The sequence below is a fragment of the Mycteria americana genome, chromosome 25, assembly GCF_035582795.1.
Source record: "Mycteria americana isolate JAX WOST 10 ecotype Jacksonville Zoo and Gardens chromosome 25, USCA_MyAme_1.0, whole genome shotgun sequence".
NCBI lineage: Eukaryota > Metazoa > Chordata > Aves > Ciconiiformes > Ciconiidae > Mycteria > Mycteria americana.
The window spans coordinates 2,244,788-2,259,346 of NC_134389.1; the positions used below are offsets into that span (position 1 = coordinate 2,244,788).

At 59.8% G+C, this 14,559-nt stretch overlaps 2 protein-coding genes across 2 annotated transcripts; both read left to right on the forward strand.

The window, feature by feature from the left end:
• Nucleotides 1-1,780: 1,780 nt before the first annotated feature.
• Nucleotides 1,781-10,605, forward strand: TCHH (trichohyalin). Its single transcript, XM_075524940.1, has 7 exons — nucleotides 1,781-1,918; nucleotides 2,408-3,508; nucleotides 4,229-9,161; nucleotides 9,210-9,521; nucleotides 9,570-10,241; nucleotides 10,290-10,475; nucleotides 10,565-10,605. The coding sequence occupies exons 1-7, from the start codon at nucleotides 1,781-1,783 to the stop codon at nucleotides 10,603-10,605; spliced, it is 7,383 nt and encodes a 2,460-aa protein (XP_075381055.1).
• Nucleotides 10,606-10,663: 58 nt separating this feature from the next.
• LOC142420729 (uncharacterized) lies at nucleotides 10,664-12,730 on the forward strand. Its single transcript, XM_075524941.1, has 3 exons — nucleotides 10,664-10,961; nucleotides 11,010-11,428; nucleotides 11,672-12,730. The coding sequence occupies exons 1-3, from the start codon at nucleotides 10,664-10,666 to the stop codon at nucleotides 12,728-12,730; spliced, it is 1,776 nt and encodes a 591-aa protein (XP_075381056.1).
• The last annotated feature ends 1,829 nt before the right edge of the window (nucleotides 12,731-14,559 follow it).

Genomic DNA, 14,559 nt, shown 5'->3' on the forward strand with positions numbered 1-14,559 from the left:
GCTACCAAGCTCATGGGCCATACAGATCTCAACTGTCCCCGATCTGCTCATAGTGAGCTCTGCTACCATCAGCACTTCTGTCCCCATCCTCAAAATTTCATTCTGGTACTATTTTTATGTGTGCGTGTATGTATTACATGTGTATTATGTGTATATAAATTCATAGCTATGCGGACGCACATTTATATAAAAATACACCCTCCCATTAATCTATAAGCTTTATAGCTACTCTAGATTTTTTAAAATCTGAAATACAATCAGCCTGTAAAATAACTTCACAGTCTGGATTAGGTGGAACCAGCCAGTGCCTGAATTGCCACATGGCAACTGCTATTTCTGGGTTAAAATGATAGGTAAGGGGATGATAAGTTAAATAACCCGTTTGAGGACATGAAGGTGCAGCTGGGCTTGGCCAAAGATGAATCAGGACAACGTCCGCAAAGGGTGTCTCCTTTCTGTAGCTCCGTCAAGGACCCTATAAAAGCACCCAGGTCCTCCGATCACTCCGCACGGCTTCACAGGAATCCCACTTGATCCCGTTGGTGATTTGGGTAAGTCACTCCTTCTGAAACGTGCCTTTTGCTGGGCAAGGACATGTTATTTCTATAGGATTCATGTTGGGTGGCAGCATCATTCCTGCCGCAGTGTTTTCTGGGAGTCTTTTGCGTTTATATCTAGTGAAGTGTTGGTTTGTGTTATTTAGACACCTGCATGCTGTCGTCGTGTGTCCATGTGTAGAGGCAGCTTTTCTCAAAGGGAAAAAGAGAGAGGGAGCCAGGTTTTGTGCCTTACTTTGGTCTGGAGTCAGCTCCCAGCCAGAATGAACAGATCGGAGAAATTTTCTGTTTTCTACAGAAATACCAAAACCCAGGATTTCGTATGCAGAGGTGTGCACATATGTTCATGCGTAGACGCACGTTATAGAGGCAGCAAGGCAGACATGGCACAGCTTCCCCAGCTGCAAGCTGAGCTCTCAGCACTGATGTACCTGATAACAGGCTTGGGGATCCTGCGAGGAGGAAGGAAAGGGGTGGCGTTTGAGGTTTCCAGACACAAAGCTCCAACAGGAGCACTGCTTTCTGCCAAGCAGATCTCAGTAAAATTAAATAAGTAGCTCTGACCTAGGTGATCTGACAGTTCCCCTCTGGCCAAAATCTATTTGCCAATGAACTGATGCTGTAATGAAAGCTTAATCGATTGTTTTGCATTACTGCTGGTCACAGAAGCATCAGCCACAGGGCTTGTTTTAACTCCCCGTAAGCACTCTACCTGTCTCTGACCCAGCTAGATCTTGTCTCAGGCCATGCCAGCGCTGCGTTAGACATCCTTTAACCTGCTTCACAGAAGCCGGTGTATCTCAGTGCCAGGCAGAGATAGCAGCGTGGGTCCTGGAAACATAAGTACCTGGTATGGCCCCATGCGGACGGGTTCTTGGGGCATCTCTTGAGTCACCATCCCCAGTCCCCTCCCTGCGATCCATAAATGTAGGCATCCTGCCATCCCCTGTCAAACGTCATTCAAATATGTCAGTAGACAAGTTGGAGGACACTCCCCATCCCACTAAAACCCCTAAGCATTTGAATTTCTTCCCAGTGTTCTGGTGAAACAGAGCTCGCCATGGCACAGGAGCGGACACACAGCACGTGGTACCCAGCGTCCCATTAACGCACGCAGCCTGACCCCAGCAATTCTCCCTCCTCTTTTCACGCTCAGAGGCAAGCAAATCTCCCATCCTTAGGTCTGCTCCTTTTCTTGCAGGCTTGCTTGAATCTGCAGGAAGATGTCTCCCTTCTTAGACAGCATTTCCACCATCATCAGTGTCTTCCACAAACATGCAAAGGAAGATGGAGACTGCTCCAGCCTCAGCCGAAGGAAGATGAAAGAGTTCATCCAGAGGGAGTTTGCAGATGTCATAGCTGTGAGTGCTGCTGTGAGGGGGAGGGCTCGAGGCCAAGACTGGAGGGCAGGGACTGCAAAATCTCCGTCTGGAGAGGGGATGGTTCTTATGTCAGTGGGATGGGGAGGCTTTCACCAAAGAGGAGCAGCAGTTGCGTTCCCTTGCTCTGGCTGCTTCAACAGCTCTTCCAACCCATTTTGTGATGAGCAAAGGGGCAAAAGCTGGAGAATGAACGGTGGGGAGGTATGGTTTTCTTTCAAAGCTAGGAAGGAAACGCATCCAGTAGAGGGATACAGCATATCCCAAAGAGAAGAGAGCTGGTTAGCTGCAGCCAGGAAACAACAGGAAAATGGAGAATAAAGACATGGAGTTGTTGCTGAGCTATAAATGTGAAGGTGTGAGAGATGGAAGGAGTAAAGATTGCAATTGTCCCTGTCTTTGCATTTCTCTGACAAGGAGCAGGAAGGCTAAAATCCCTTTTTTGTTTCCCTGTGGGTGTTTTCCCTGCAGAAGCCGCGTGACCCTCAGACGATTGACAAGATTCTGCAGTTTCTGGAGTGGGATGATGATGGGGAAATAGATTTTAATGAGTTCCTGCTCTTGGTGTTCAGAGTGGCTAAGGCCTGCTACTGGTACCTGCCGAAAGGACCATGCCTTAAGCAAAGAACAAAGCTGACAACCAGCAGCAAGTCACTCCAGGAGCCTGAAATTAAGAGCAGAGGGAGCCGTCGGCAGCTCCAGGAGGAGGAACGACAAACCGGTGAGAGTAACGATCGTCCCCCTTGTGAACGTGAGCTACAACGAGACACCAGGGTCAGCGAGCTTGAAACACTAGAAGAAACAGGGAGTGACCACCAGCAACGTAACACACAAAGCAGAAACAAAGCAAAACGAAGCAGGGAGCGGCGGGAGCCAATCCCTCAGGTATACGAAGAACGAAGCCAAGAGCCATGTGACCAATGGAATAGCCAGAAAAGACGTCAGCTACCAGAGCCAGACAGACCAGGAGATGTACAACTCCACAAGCGTGGCAGCTTGCAAGCACAGGAACCAAGACTGCAGACAGATGAGAGGCAAAATCAAGAGCGGCCTAAGCCACAACAATTGGCACATGTGAGGAGTCGCAGCCAGACGTGTGAACCTCAACCACTGCCAAACCGGTGGAGTAGCCATCAGCCACATGAGCCAGCACTACCAGCATACGATCAAAGAAACCAGCAGCCACAAGAAGCAGACAGAGGAAATCACAATCAGCCAAGCAAACCTGAATTACTCACAGAAGAGAGAAACCGCTACAACCTACGTCAGCTGGAACAAAAAGCAGTTGAACACAACAGCCACGAGCCACGTGAGCCTGAATACCTGCAATCAAGACGCCCACATCAGTCCTACTTACAGGAACTGGTAGACCTTGACCTCAGGTACCATGACACCTGTGACACAAAAAAGGGTATATATGAGAAAGGGAAAAAACAGGAACAAGAACTTGAATATCCAGAAAGTCAGAGAGACATCCACCAGGCCCAGGAGTGGGAAGAAAGAGATGATGCAAACAGGAAAAAGCCCGTGCGGGAGAGGAGGATCGATCGCCAACGGGAGCTGGACCTGGAGGTCTCGGAGCGCCGCAGCCGCCAGACGCGGGACAGGGAAGAGCGAGGTGCCACGACCAGCCAGAGAGACACACGTGACAGACGGGACGGTCAAGCAGGCGAGCCCGAGGACGATGGAAGGAGACAACGTGACTCAGTGAGGTACGAAAGGACACGAGAGACCACGGTGGCGGCAGCAGAAGCAGACGTGGAGATCCGCCGCACGTCCCGGGAACTGGAGCCACGGCAGGACGTGGAACGGAGGGAGCGTCCCCGTGAGTGCGAAGAAGCAGAGGATGAGAGGAGGGTCTCCCGCGAGCGAGAGAGGGAAGAGCCCGTGCGGGAGAGGAGGATCGATCGCCAACAAGAGCTGGACCTGGAGGTCTCGGAGCGCCGCAGCCGCCAGACGCGGGACAGGGAAGAGCGAGGTGCCACGGCCAGCCAGAGAGACACACGTGACAGACGGGACGGTCAAGCAGGCGAGCCCGAGGACGATGGAAGGAGACAACGTGACTCAGTGAGGTACGAAAGGACACGAGAGACCACGGTGGCGGCAGCAGAAGCAGACGTGGAGATCCGCCGCACGTCCCGGGAACTGGAGCCACGGCAGGACGTGGAACGGAGGGAGCGTCCCCGTGAGTGCGAAGAAGCAGAGGATGAGAGGAGGGTCTCCCGCGAGCGAGAGAGGGAAGAGCGCGTGCGGGAGAGGAGGATCGATCGCCAACAAGAGCTGGACCTGGAGGTCTCGGAGCGCCGCAGCCGCCAGACGCGGGACAGGGAAGAGCGAGGTGCCACGGCCAGCCAGAGAGACACACGTGACAGACGGGACGGTCAAGCAGGCGAGCCCGAGGACGATGGAAGGAGACAACGTGACTCAGTGAGGTACGAAAGGACACGAGAGACCACGGTGGCGGCAGCAGAAGCAGACGTGGAGATCCGCCGCACGTCCCGGGAACTGGAGCCACGGCAGGACGTGGAACGGAGGGAGCGTCCCCGTGAGTGCGAAGAAGCAGAGGATGAGAGGAGGGTCTCCCGCGAGCGAGAGAGGGAAGAGCCCGTGCGGGAGAGGAGGATCGATCGCCAACAAGAGCTGGACCTGGAGGTCTCGGAGCGCCGCAGCCGCCAGACGCGGGACAGGGAAGAGCGAGGTGCCACGGCCAGCCAGAGAGACACACGTGACAGACGGGACGGTCAAGCAGGCGAGCCCGAGGACGATGGAAGGAGACAACATGACTCAGTGAGGTACGAAAGGACACGAGAGACCACGGTGGCGGCAGCAGAAGCAGACGTGGAGATCCGCCGCACGTCCCGGGAACTGGAGCCACGGCAGGACGTGGAACGGAGGGAGCGTCCCCGTGAGTGCGAAGAAGCAGAGGATGAGAGGAGGGTCTCCCGCGAGCGAGAGAGGGAAGAGCCCGTGCGGGAGAGGAGGATCGATCGCCAACAAGAGCTGGACCTGGAGGTCTCGGAGCGCCGCAGCCGCCAGACGCGGGACAGGGAAGAGCGAGGTGCCACGGCCAGCCAGAGAGACACACGTGACAGACGGGACGGTCAAGCAGGCGAGCCCGAGGACGATGGAAGGAGACAACGTGACTCAGTGAGGTACGAAAGGACACGAGAGACCACGGTGGCGGCAGCAGAAGCAGACGTGGAGATCCGCCGCACGTCCCGGGAACTGGAGCCACGGCAGGACGTGGAACGGAGGGAGCGTCCCCGTGAGTGCGAAGAAGCAGAGGATGAGAGGAGGGTCTCCCGCGAGCGAGAGAGGGAAGAGCCCGTGCGGGAGAGGAGGATCGATCGCCAACAAGAGCTGGACCTGGAGGTCTCGGAGCGCCGCAGCCGCCAGACGCGGGACAGGGAAGAGCGAGGTGCCACGGCCAGCCAGAGAGACACACGTGACAGACGGGACGGTCAAGCAGGCGAGCCCGAGGACGATGGAAGGAGACAACGTGACTCAGTGAGGTACGAAAGGACACGAGAGACCACGGTGGCGGCAGCAGAAGCAGACGTGGAGATCCGCCGCACGTCCCGGGAACTGGAGCCACGGCAGGACGTGGAACGGAGGGAGCGTCCCCGTGAGTGCGAAGAAGCAGAGGATGAGAGGAGGGTCTCCCGCGAGCGAGAGAGGGAAGAGCCCATGCGGGAGAGGAGGATCGATCGCCAACGGGAGCTGGACCTGGAGGTCTCGGAGCGCCGCAGCCGCCAGACGCGGGACAGGGAAGAGCGAGGTGCCACGGCCAGCCAGAGAGACACACGTGACAGACGGGACGGTCAAGCAGGCGAGCCCGAGGACGATGGAAGGAGACAACGTGACTCAGTGAGGTACGAAAGGACACGAGAGACCACGGTGGCGGCAGCAGAAGCAGACGTGGAGATCCGCCGCACGTCCCGGGAACTGGAGCCACGGCAGGACGTGGAACGGAGGGAGCGTCCCCGTGAGTGCGAAGAAGCAGAGGATGAGAGGAGGGTCTCCCGCAAGCGAGAGAGGGAAGAGCCCGTGCGGGAGAGGAGGATCGATCGCCAACAGGAGCTGGACCTGGAGGTCTCGGAGCGCCACAGCCGCCAGACGCGGGACAGGGAAGAGCGAGGTGCCACGGCCAGCCAGAGAGACACACGTGACAGTCGGGACGGTCAAGCAGGCGAGCCCGAGGACGATGGAAGGAGACAACGTGACTCAGTGAGGTACGAAAGGACACGAGAGACCACGGTGGCGGCAGCAGAAGCAGACGTGGAGATCCGCCGCACGTCCCGGGAACTGGAGCCACGGCAGGACGTGGAACGGAGGGAGCGTCCCCGTGAGTGCGAAGAAGCAGAGGATGAGAGGAGGGTCTCCCGCGAGCGAGAGAGGGAAGAGCCCGTGCGGGAGAGGAGGATCGATCGCCAACAAGAGCTGGACCTGGAGGTCTCGGAGCGCCGCAGCCGCCAGACGCGGGACAGGGAAGAGCGAGGTGCCACGGCCAGCCAGAGAGACACACGTGACAGACGGGACGGTCAAGCAGGCGAGCCCGAGGACGATGGAAGGAGACAACGTGACTCAGTGAGGTACGAAAGGACACGAGAGACCACGGTGGCGGCAGCAGAAGCAGACGTGGAGATCCGCCGCACGTCCCGGGAACTGGAGCCACGGCAGGACGTGGAACGGAGGGAGCGTCCCCGTGAGTGCGAAGAGGCAGAGGATGAGAGGAGGGTCTCCCACGAGCGAGAGAGGGAAGAGCCCGTGCGGGAGAGGAGGATCGATCGCCAACGGGAGCTGGACCTGGAGGTCTCGGAGCGCCGCAGCCGCCAGACGCGGGACAGGGAAGAGCGAGGTGCCACGGCCAGCCAGAGAGACACACGTGACAGACGGGACGGTCAAGCAGGCGAGCCCGAGGACGATGGAAGGAGACAACGTGACTCAGTGAGGTACGAAAGGACACGAGAGACCACGGTGGCGGCAGCAGAAGCAGACGTGGAGATCCGCCGCACGTCCCGGGAACAGGAGCCACGGCAGGACGTGGAACGGAGGGAGCGTCCCCGTGAGTGCGAAGAAGCAGAGGATGAGAGGAGGGTCTCCCGCGAGCGAGAGAGGGAAGAGCCCGTGCGGGAGAGGAGGATCGATCGCCAACAAGAGCTGGACCTGGAGGTCTCGGAGCGCCGCAGCCGCCAGACGCGGGACAGGGAAGAGCGAGGTGCCACGGCCAGCCAGAGAGACACACGTGACAGACGGGACGGTCAAGCAGGCGAGCCCGAGGACGATGGAAGGAGACAACGTGACTCAGTGAGGTACGAAAGGACACGAGAGACCACGGTGGCGGCAGCAGAAGCAGACGTGAAGATCCGCCGCACCTCCCGGGAACTGGAGCCACGGCAGGACGTGGAACGGAGGGAGCGTCCCTGTGAGTGCGAAGAAGCAGAGGATGAGAGGAGGGTCTCCCGCGAGCGAGAGAGGGAAGAGCCCGTGCGGGAGAGGAGGATCGATCGCCAACAAGAGCTGGACCTGGAGGTCTCGGAGCGCCGCAGCCGCCAGACGCGGGACAGGGAAGAGCGAGGTGCCACGGCCAGCCAGAGAGACACACGTGACAGACGGGACGGTCAAGCAGGCGAGCCCGAGGACGATGGAAGGAGACAACGTGACTCAGTGAGGTACGAAAGGACACGAGAGACCACGGTGGCGGCAGCAGAAGCAGACGTGGAGATCCGCCGCACGTCCCGGGAACAGGAGCCACGGCAGGACGTGGAACGGAGGGAGCGTCCCCGTGAGTGCGAAGAAGCAGAGGATGAGAGGAGGGTCTCCCGCGAGCGAGAGAGGGAAGAGCCCGTGCGGGAGAGGAGGATCGATCGCCAACAAGAGCTGGACCTGGAGGTCTCGGAGCGCCGCAGCCGCCAGACGCGGGACAGGGAAGAGCGAGGTGCCACGGCCAGCCAGAGAGACACACGTGACAGACGGGACGGTCAAGCAGGCGAGCCCGAGGACGATGGAAGGAGACAACGTGACTCAGTGAGGTACGAAAGGACACGAGAGACCACGGTGGCGGCAGCAGAAGCAGACGTGGAGATCCGCCGCACGTCCCGGGAACTGGAGCCACGGCAGGACGTGGAACGGAGGGAGCGTCCCCGTGAGTGCGAAGAGGCAGAGGATGAGAGGAGGGTCTCCCGCGAGCGAGAGAGGGAAGAGCCCGTGCGGGAGAGGAGGATCGATCGCCAACGGGAGCTGGACCTGGAGGTCTCGGAGCGCCGCAGCCGCCAGACGCGGGACAGGGAAGAGCGAGGTGCCACGGCCAGCCAGAGAGACACACGTGACAGACGGGACGGTCAAGCAGGCGAGCCCGAGGACGATGGAAGGAGACAACGTGACTCAGTGAGGTACGAAAGGACACGAGAGACCACGGTGGCGGCAGCAGAAGCAGACGTGGAGATCCGCCGCACGTCCCGGGAACTGGAGCCACGGCAGGACGTGGAACGGAGGGAGCGTCCCCGTGAGTGCGAAGAAGCAGAGGATGAGAGGAGGGTCTCCCGCGAGCGAGAGAGGGAAGAGCCCGTGCGGGAGAGGAGGATCGATCGCCAACAAGAGCTGGACCTGGAGGTCTCGGAGCGCCGCAGCCGCCAGACGCGGGACAGGGAAGAGCGAGGTGCCACGGCCAGCCAGAGAGACACACGTGACAGACGGGACGGTCAAGCAGGCGAGCCCGAGGACGATGGAAGGAGACAACGTGACTCAGTGAGGTACGAAAGGACACGAGAGACCACGGTGGCGGCAGCAGAAGCAGACGTGGAGATCCGCCGCACGTCCCGGGAACTGGAGCCACGGCAGGACGTGGAACGGAGGGAGCGTCCCCGTGAGTGCGAAGAGGCAGAGGATGAGAGGAGGGTCTCCCGCGAGCGAGAGAGGGAAGAGCCCGTGCGGGAGAGGAGGATCGATCGCCAACAAGAGCTGGACCTGGAGGTCTCGGAGCGCTGCAGCCGCCAGACGCGGGACAGGGAAGAGCGAGGTGCCACGGCCAGCCAGAGAGACACACGTGACAGACGGGACGGTCAAGCAGGCGAGCCCGAGGACGATGGAAGGAGACAACGTGACTCAGTGAGGTACGAAAGGACACGAGAGACCACGGTGGCGGCAGCAGAAGCAGACGTGGAGATCCGCCGCACGTCCCGGGAACTGGAGCCACGGCAGGACGTGGAACGGAGGGAGCGTCCCCGTGAGTGCGAAGAAGCAGAGGATGAGAGGAGGGTCTCCCGCGAGCGAGAGAGGGAAGAGCCCGTGCGGGAGAGGAGGATCGATCGCCAACAAGAGCTGGACCTGGAGGTCTCGGAGCGCCGCAGCCGCCAGACGCGGGACAGGGAAGAGCGAGGTGCCACGGCCAGCCAGAGAGACACACGTGACAGACGGGACGGTCAAGCAGGAGAGCCCGAGGACGATGGAAGGAGACAACGTGACTCAGTGAGGTACGAAAGGACACGAGAGACCACGGTGGCGGCAGCAGAAGCAGACGTGGAGATCCGCCGCACGTCCCGGGAACTGGAGCCACGGCAGGACGTGGAACGGAGGGAGCGTCCCCGTGAGTGCGAAGAAGCAGAGGATGAGAGGAGGGTCTCCCGCGAGCGAGAGAGGGAAGAGCGCGTGCGGGAGAGGAGGATCGATCGCCAACAAGAGCTGGACCTGGAGGTCTCGGAGCGCCGCAGCCGCCAGACGCGGGACAGGGAAGAGCGAGGTGCCACGGCCAGCCAGAGAGACACACGTGACAGACGGGACGGTCAAGCAGGCGAGCCCGAGGACGATGGAAGGAGACAACGTGACTCAGTGAGGTACGAAAGGACACGAGAGACCACGGTGGCGGCAGCAGAAGCAGACGTGGAGATCCGCCGCACCTCCCGGGAACAGGAGCCACGGCAGGACGTGGAACGGAGGGAGCGTCCCCGTGAGTGCGAAGAGGCAGAGGATGAGAGGAGGGTCTCCCGCGAGCGAGAGAGGGAAGAGCCCGTGTGGGAGAGGAGGATCGATCGCCAACAAGAGCTGGACCTGGAGGTCTCGGAGCGCCGCAGCCGCCAGACGCGGGACAGGGAAGAGCGAGGTGCCACGGCCAGCCAGAGAGACACACGTGACAGACGGGACGGTCAAGCAGGCGAGCCCGAGGACGATGGAAGGAGACAACGTGACTCAGTGAGGTACGAAAGGACACGAGAGACCACGGTGGCGGCAGCAGAAGCAGACGTGGAGATCCGCCGCACGTCCCGGGAACTGGAGCCACGGCAGGACGTGGAACGGAGGGAGCGTCCCCGTGAGTGCGAAGAAGCAGAGGATGAGAGGAGGGTCTCCCGCGAGCGAGAGAGGGAAGAGCCCGTGCGGGAGAGGAGGATCGATCGCCAACAAGAGCTGGACCTGGAGGTCTCGGAGCGCCGCAGCCGCCAGACGCGGGACAGGGAAGAGCGAGGTGCCACGGCCAGCCAGAGAGACACACGTGACAGACGGGACGGTCAAGCAGGCGAGCCCGAGGACGATGGAAGGAGACAACGTGACTCAGTGAGGTACGAAAGGACACGAGAGACCACGGTGGCGGCAGCAGAAGCAGACGTGGAGATCCGCCGCACGTCCCGGGAACAGGAGCCACGGCAGGACGTGGAACGGAGGGAGCGTCCCCGTGAGTGCGAAGAAGCAGAGGATGAGAGGAGGGTCTCCCGCGAGCGAGAGAGGGAAGAGCCCATGCGGGAGAAGAGGATCGATCGCCAACAAGAGCTGGACCTGGAGGTCTCGGAGCGCCGCAGCCGCCAGACGCGGGACAGGGAAGAGCGAGGTGCCACGGCCAGCCAGAGAGACACACGTGACAGACGGGACGGTCAAGCAGGCGAGCCCGAGGACGATGGAAGGAGACAACGTGACTCAGTGAGGTACGAAAGGACACGAGAGACCACGGTGGCGGCAGCAGAAGCAGACGTGGAGATCCGCCGCACCTCCCGGGAACAGGAGCCACGGCAGGACGTGGAACGGAGGGAGCGTCCCCGTGAGTGCGAAGAAGCAGAGGATGAGAGGAGGGTCTCCCGCGAGCGAGAGAGGGAAGAGCCCGTGTGGGAGAGGAGGATCGATCGCCAACGGGAGCTGGACCTGGAGGTCTCGGAGCGCCGCAGCCGCCAGACGCGGGACAGGGAAGAGCGAGGTGCCACGGCCAGCCAGAGAGACACACGTGACAGACGGGACGGTCAAGCAGGCGAGCCCGAGGACGATGGAAGGAGACAACGTGACTCAGTGAGGTACGAAAGGACACGAGAGACCACGGTGGCGGCAGCAGAAGCAGACGTGGAGATCCGCCGCACGTCCCGGGAACTGGAGCCACGGCAGGACGTGGAACGGAGGGAGCGTCCCCGTGAGTGCGAAGAGGCAGAGGATGAGAGGAGGGTCTCCCGCGAGCGAGAGAGGGAAGAGCCCGTGCGGGAGAGGAGGATCGATCGCCAACAAGAGCTGGACCTGGAGGTCTCGGAGCGCCGCAGCCGCCAGACGCGGGACAGGGAAGAGCGAGGTGCCATGAAATCCCACAGAGCGACATGCGAGAGAAGCAGTCTCCAGATAGTTGAAGAAGAACAGGAGAGAGATGTTCCGCACTGCCTTCAGGCAAATGAATTACGGCATGAGCCATGTGAGAGCACCCCCTGTGAGCCCTTAGAAGACCAAGATTTGAGGGACCACAGGCTTTTACAGGAGGAAGAAGCTCGTGAGCCAAACAGGTGCCGGACAGATGAAGATAAAGGACGAAGGCACGAGAGGAGCGTCTACCAAACCACGGAGGTGGATAATAGAGACCTCTGTCCCACAGGAGATCAGGCCTCTGTCACCGACATGAGGGTCCGTTACATCCCCGCTGAGCCCAATGTACAGCCAGAGGTGCAGGTCCTCCCTCAGTCCTGCGATCCTCAAACCATTGCTTACTTGATCCACGTGATCCAAAATTTGAACGATCCTGAAGCTACCACCTACGAGATCGTCTGCCACCAGCCCCATGACCTGGGGAAGCCCATCTATGTGAAGAAGTGCTACGTGTCACCCCAGCCACCAGCAGTCCCGTGTGACAGGAGCAACCACCCAGAGCCACGACCCCAAAGGGACGAGCAAGAAGCAGGGGAGCCCAAACCGCCGCAGCAAGGGGCTACGCCAGCTTCTAGCTCCCAGGAAAACACAGGGGATCACAATGAGCCACAGGAGAGGTCTGAAACAGGGGTGAAGGAAGGGGCTCACCAGGCTTCTGCCTCCAGTTCGGATGGTGCTAAGGTTGACCCTTGCTGTGCAAAGCCCAAGGAGGACAGGAGGGACAGCCAGCACCCCAAGGTGCCTGACACAGAAGAGAAGGAGCATCATCCCCAGGGAGATGGATCAAAAGCTGCCAGTGAGCAGGTCCTGCGGGAGCCTGAATCCAGCTGCCAGGTGAGGGAGCATGAGGACGGGGAGCCCAAGAGCTGCCCACCTCTGCTCCAGGCTCCGGAGCCACGGGAAGCTTGCGAGCCAGGCCAGCGAGCCACCGAAGAGAGCTGTCCCCAGCCGCCCCAGAGAGATGAAGCAAGCCGCTGCCACGAGGATGCAGAGCTTCCCCCGCCGGAAAAGAGTCGCCAGTCACGGCAGGAGGAGAACAGCAAGAGGAGCCTCCAGCAAGTGAGCGATGCCCAGCCTCAACGGGAGGAGGAACCACGTCTTTGCACCAAGCAGGGCCAGGTCCCCCCTGGCCCCCCGGTCTCACAGGAGGCACCGAGCTGTCCTGCCGGGGGTAAAGCCAAGGCATCTTAAAGGCAATCCCCTCCCTGGAGCTGGTGGGGCTTCTCCGAGTCTCTTTGAGGATCGCTTCTGCTCTCTGCTTTCAGCTTAGGATGTTACCGTGTGGTGGCACCCAAGTGTTCGACACAAAAGGGTTAATGGGGTGCTCTGTGGGGGTATCAAGTGGGTTTGGGGTTTTTCTATCTAACAAATCCTCAGCAGCTGTGTAAGCAGAGCGTTACCCCAGGATCTGCAGCTTCTGCCTTCCTGCATTATGTCTGTGCACCTTAATGCAGTATTTAGTCACTTTTCCGCTCTAATTGGATTCCTTGGGTCTCGCTGTCCTTTATGTCCCTGTCATCTCTTGCGCCCTGTGGCATGACTGTTCTGCATCTCACCGCACTCACGTCTCCCTAGCCCCGTGACTGGCTCTCCTGTTAGCTTCTGCTGTGCGAGGCAAAAAAAAAAAAAAAAAATTCCAAATCCCAGTAGCTCAATCATACTCATTCCGTGGCCTGAAAATCCTCGAGGCTGGGAAAAAAACCACTTTGGTAAACTCAGTGGTTTTGGTTACACCTTTCTGCACCCCTAAGAGCTGAGCAGAACGCGAGCTCCAGCCTCACGGAGGCTTTGAGGCAGCTGAGTTATGCTGTGGTTCCTGCAGGGTAATGGTGGCAGTTGGGGTCGGGGGGTTGTCTCTTTCTTCTTCACACTGATGTATTGCATGAAAAATCAGAATAAATAGCTGACGACTGCACAGACTGCTGCCATCCTTCATCCTTGCATCTAATTTCTACAAGGGTCTCAGCCTGGTGGGAGGGTGTCCCAGTTCAGATCACATATTCCTCCTAATCCCAGACAGGGGCTGCAGAAAATCCCGCCAAATCCCCCCGACGCCATGTCTAGGAGCCCGCATACCTCTAAAACTCTGGCCCTCACTACTGAGCTGCACGATTTCAGGGGCTCCCATCGCAGCCGTGGTCCGAGACCCACGTGGGGACGCGCGGATGTGCCCGTGCGCTCCGGCTTTCACGGCAGACGTGCGCTACGGGGAGAGCCAGCAGTTCAAAGCCATCCAGCTGCCCATTTGCCTGGCCGTATGCACCTGCCTGCCTTTTCCCCTGGGCTGCCCCGTACCAGGGACCGCTCCTGGCTCCTTGGGCAGGAGAGAGGCAGCAGCACAGCACGGAAAACGCACCGGATCTCACACACGGTGCACGAGGCTGGAGGTGGAGACATCCGTGATCCTCCCTGGAGAAAACCGTATTTTATTCACTTTTTTTTCCCCTTGAGCAAGAGCGAATCAATTCCCTCAGCAGCAGATGGGGCTGCAATGTTGCAAGAAGCCCATGAGAGAGGCGAGGGCAACCCCAGCACCATCTGTGTCTTGCTCTTAAATGCAACCAGAGCCCACCGGCTGGTAACGAAGCCGGCCAGGAGGAACAAGGGCATCCCAGGTCCACCTGAGCCTGATGCAGCCTCAGAGGGCAGCACCCAGGGCTTCTCGCTCACCTCGCCACGGCCACCACCCGGAGATGTTTTGAACCTGGTGCCAGAGGGACTCAGAAGGGTCCGTCCCAGCCAGGGGCAGGCGGACGCACGGGGCGACGCTCTCAGCGATGCCCCCTTCGTGCACGTGACGGTCGCACGTCTTGGTGACAAACATATGGCAGCACAGATGGTCTGTCTGCAAACGGGGCCAAAGCCTCGCCTGCAAACACACACAGCAGCAGCAAGAACCAGAAACCTCCCGAAATCCCCCGCTGCAGCCAGGATGGGGCCGGGCCACAACCCCCCCTGGGATTTGCTCTTGCAAAGGGGGAAAAATAACACTTGTCCCCTGACCAGCTCAGGTTTTATTG

Bases quoted from the DNA above. Each gene is read 5' to 3' on its own strand.
- TCHH (XM_075524940.1), top strand. From the start codon at position 1,781: ATGTCTCCCTTCTTAGACAGCATTTCCACCATCATCAGTGTCTTCCAC. The intron at 3,509-4,228 runs GTCTCGGAGCGC...CTGGACCTGGAG, and splicing joins AACGGGAGCTGGACCTGGAG to GTCTCGGAGCGCCGCAGCCG. The intron at 9,162-9,209 runs GTGAGTGCGAAG...CCCGCGAGCGAG, and splicing joins GGAACGGAGGGAGCGTCCCC to AGAGGGAAGAGCCCGTGCGG.
- LOC142420729 (XM_075524941.1), top strand. From the start codon at position 10,664: ATGCGGGAGAAGAGGATCGATCGCCAACAAGAGCTGGACCTGGAGGTC. The intron at 10,962-11,009 runs GTGAGTGCGAAG...CCCGCGAGCGAG, and splicing joins GGAACGGAGGGAGCGTCCCC to AGAGGGAAGAGCCCGTGTGG. The intron at 11,429-11,671 runs GTCTCGGAGCGC...GAAGCTCGTGAG, and splicing joins AACAAGAGCTGGACCTGGAG to CCAAACAGGTGCCGGACAGA.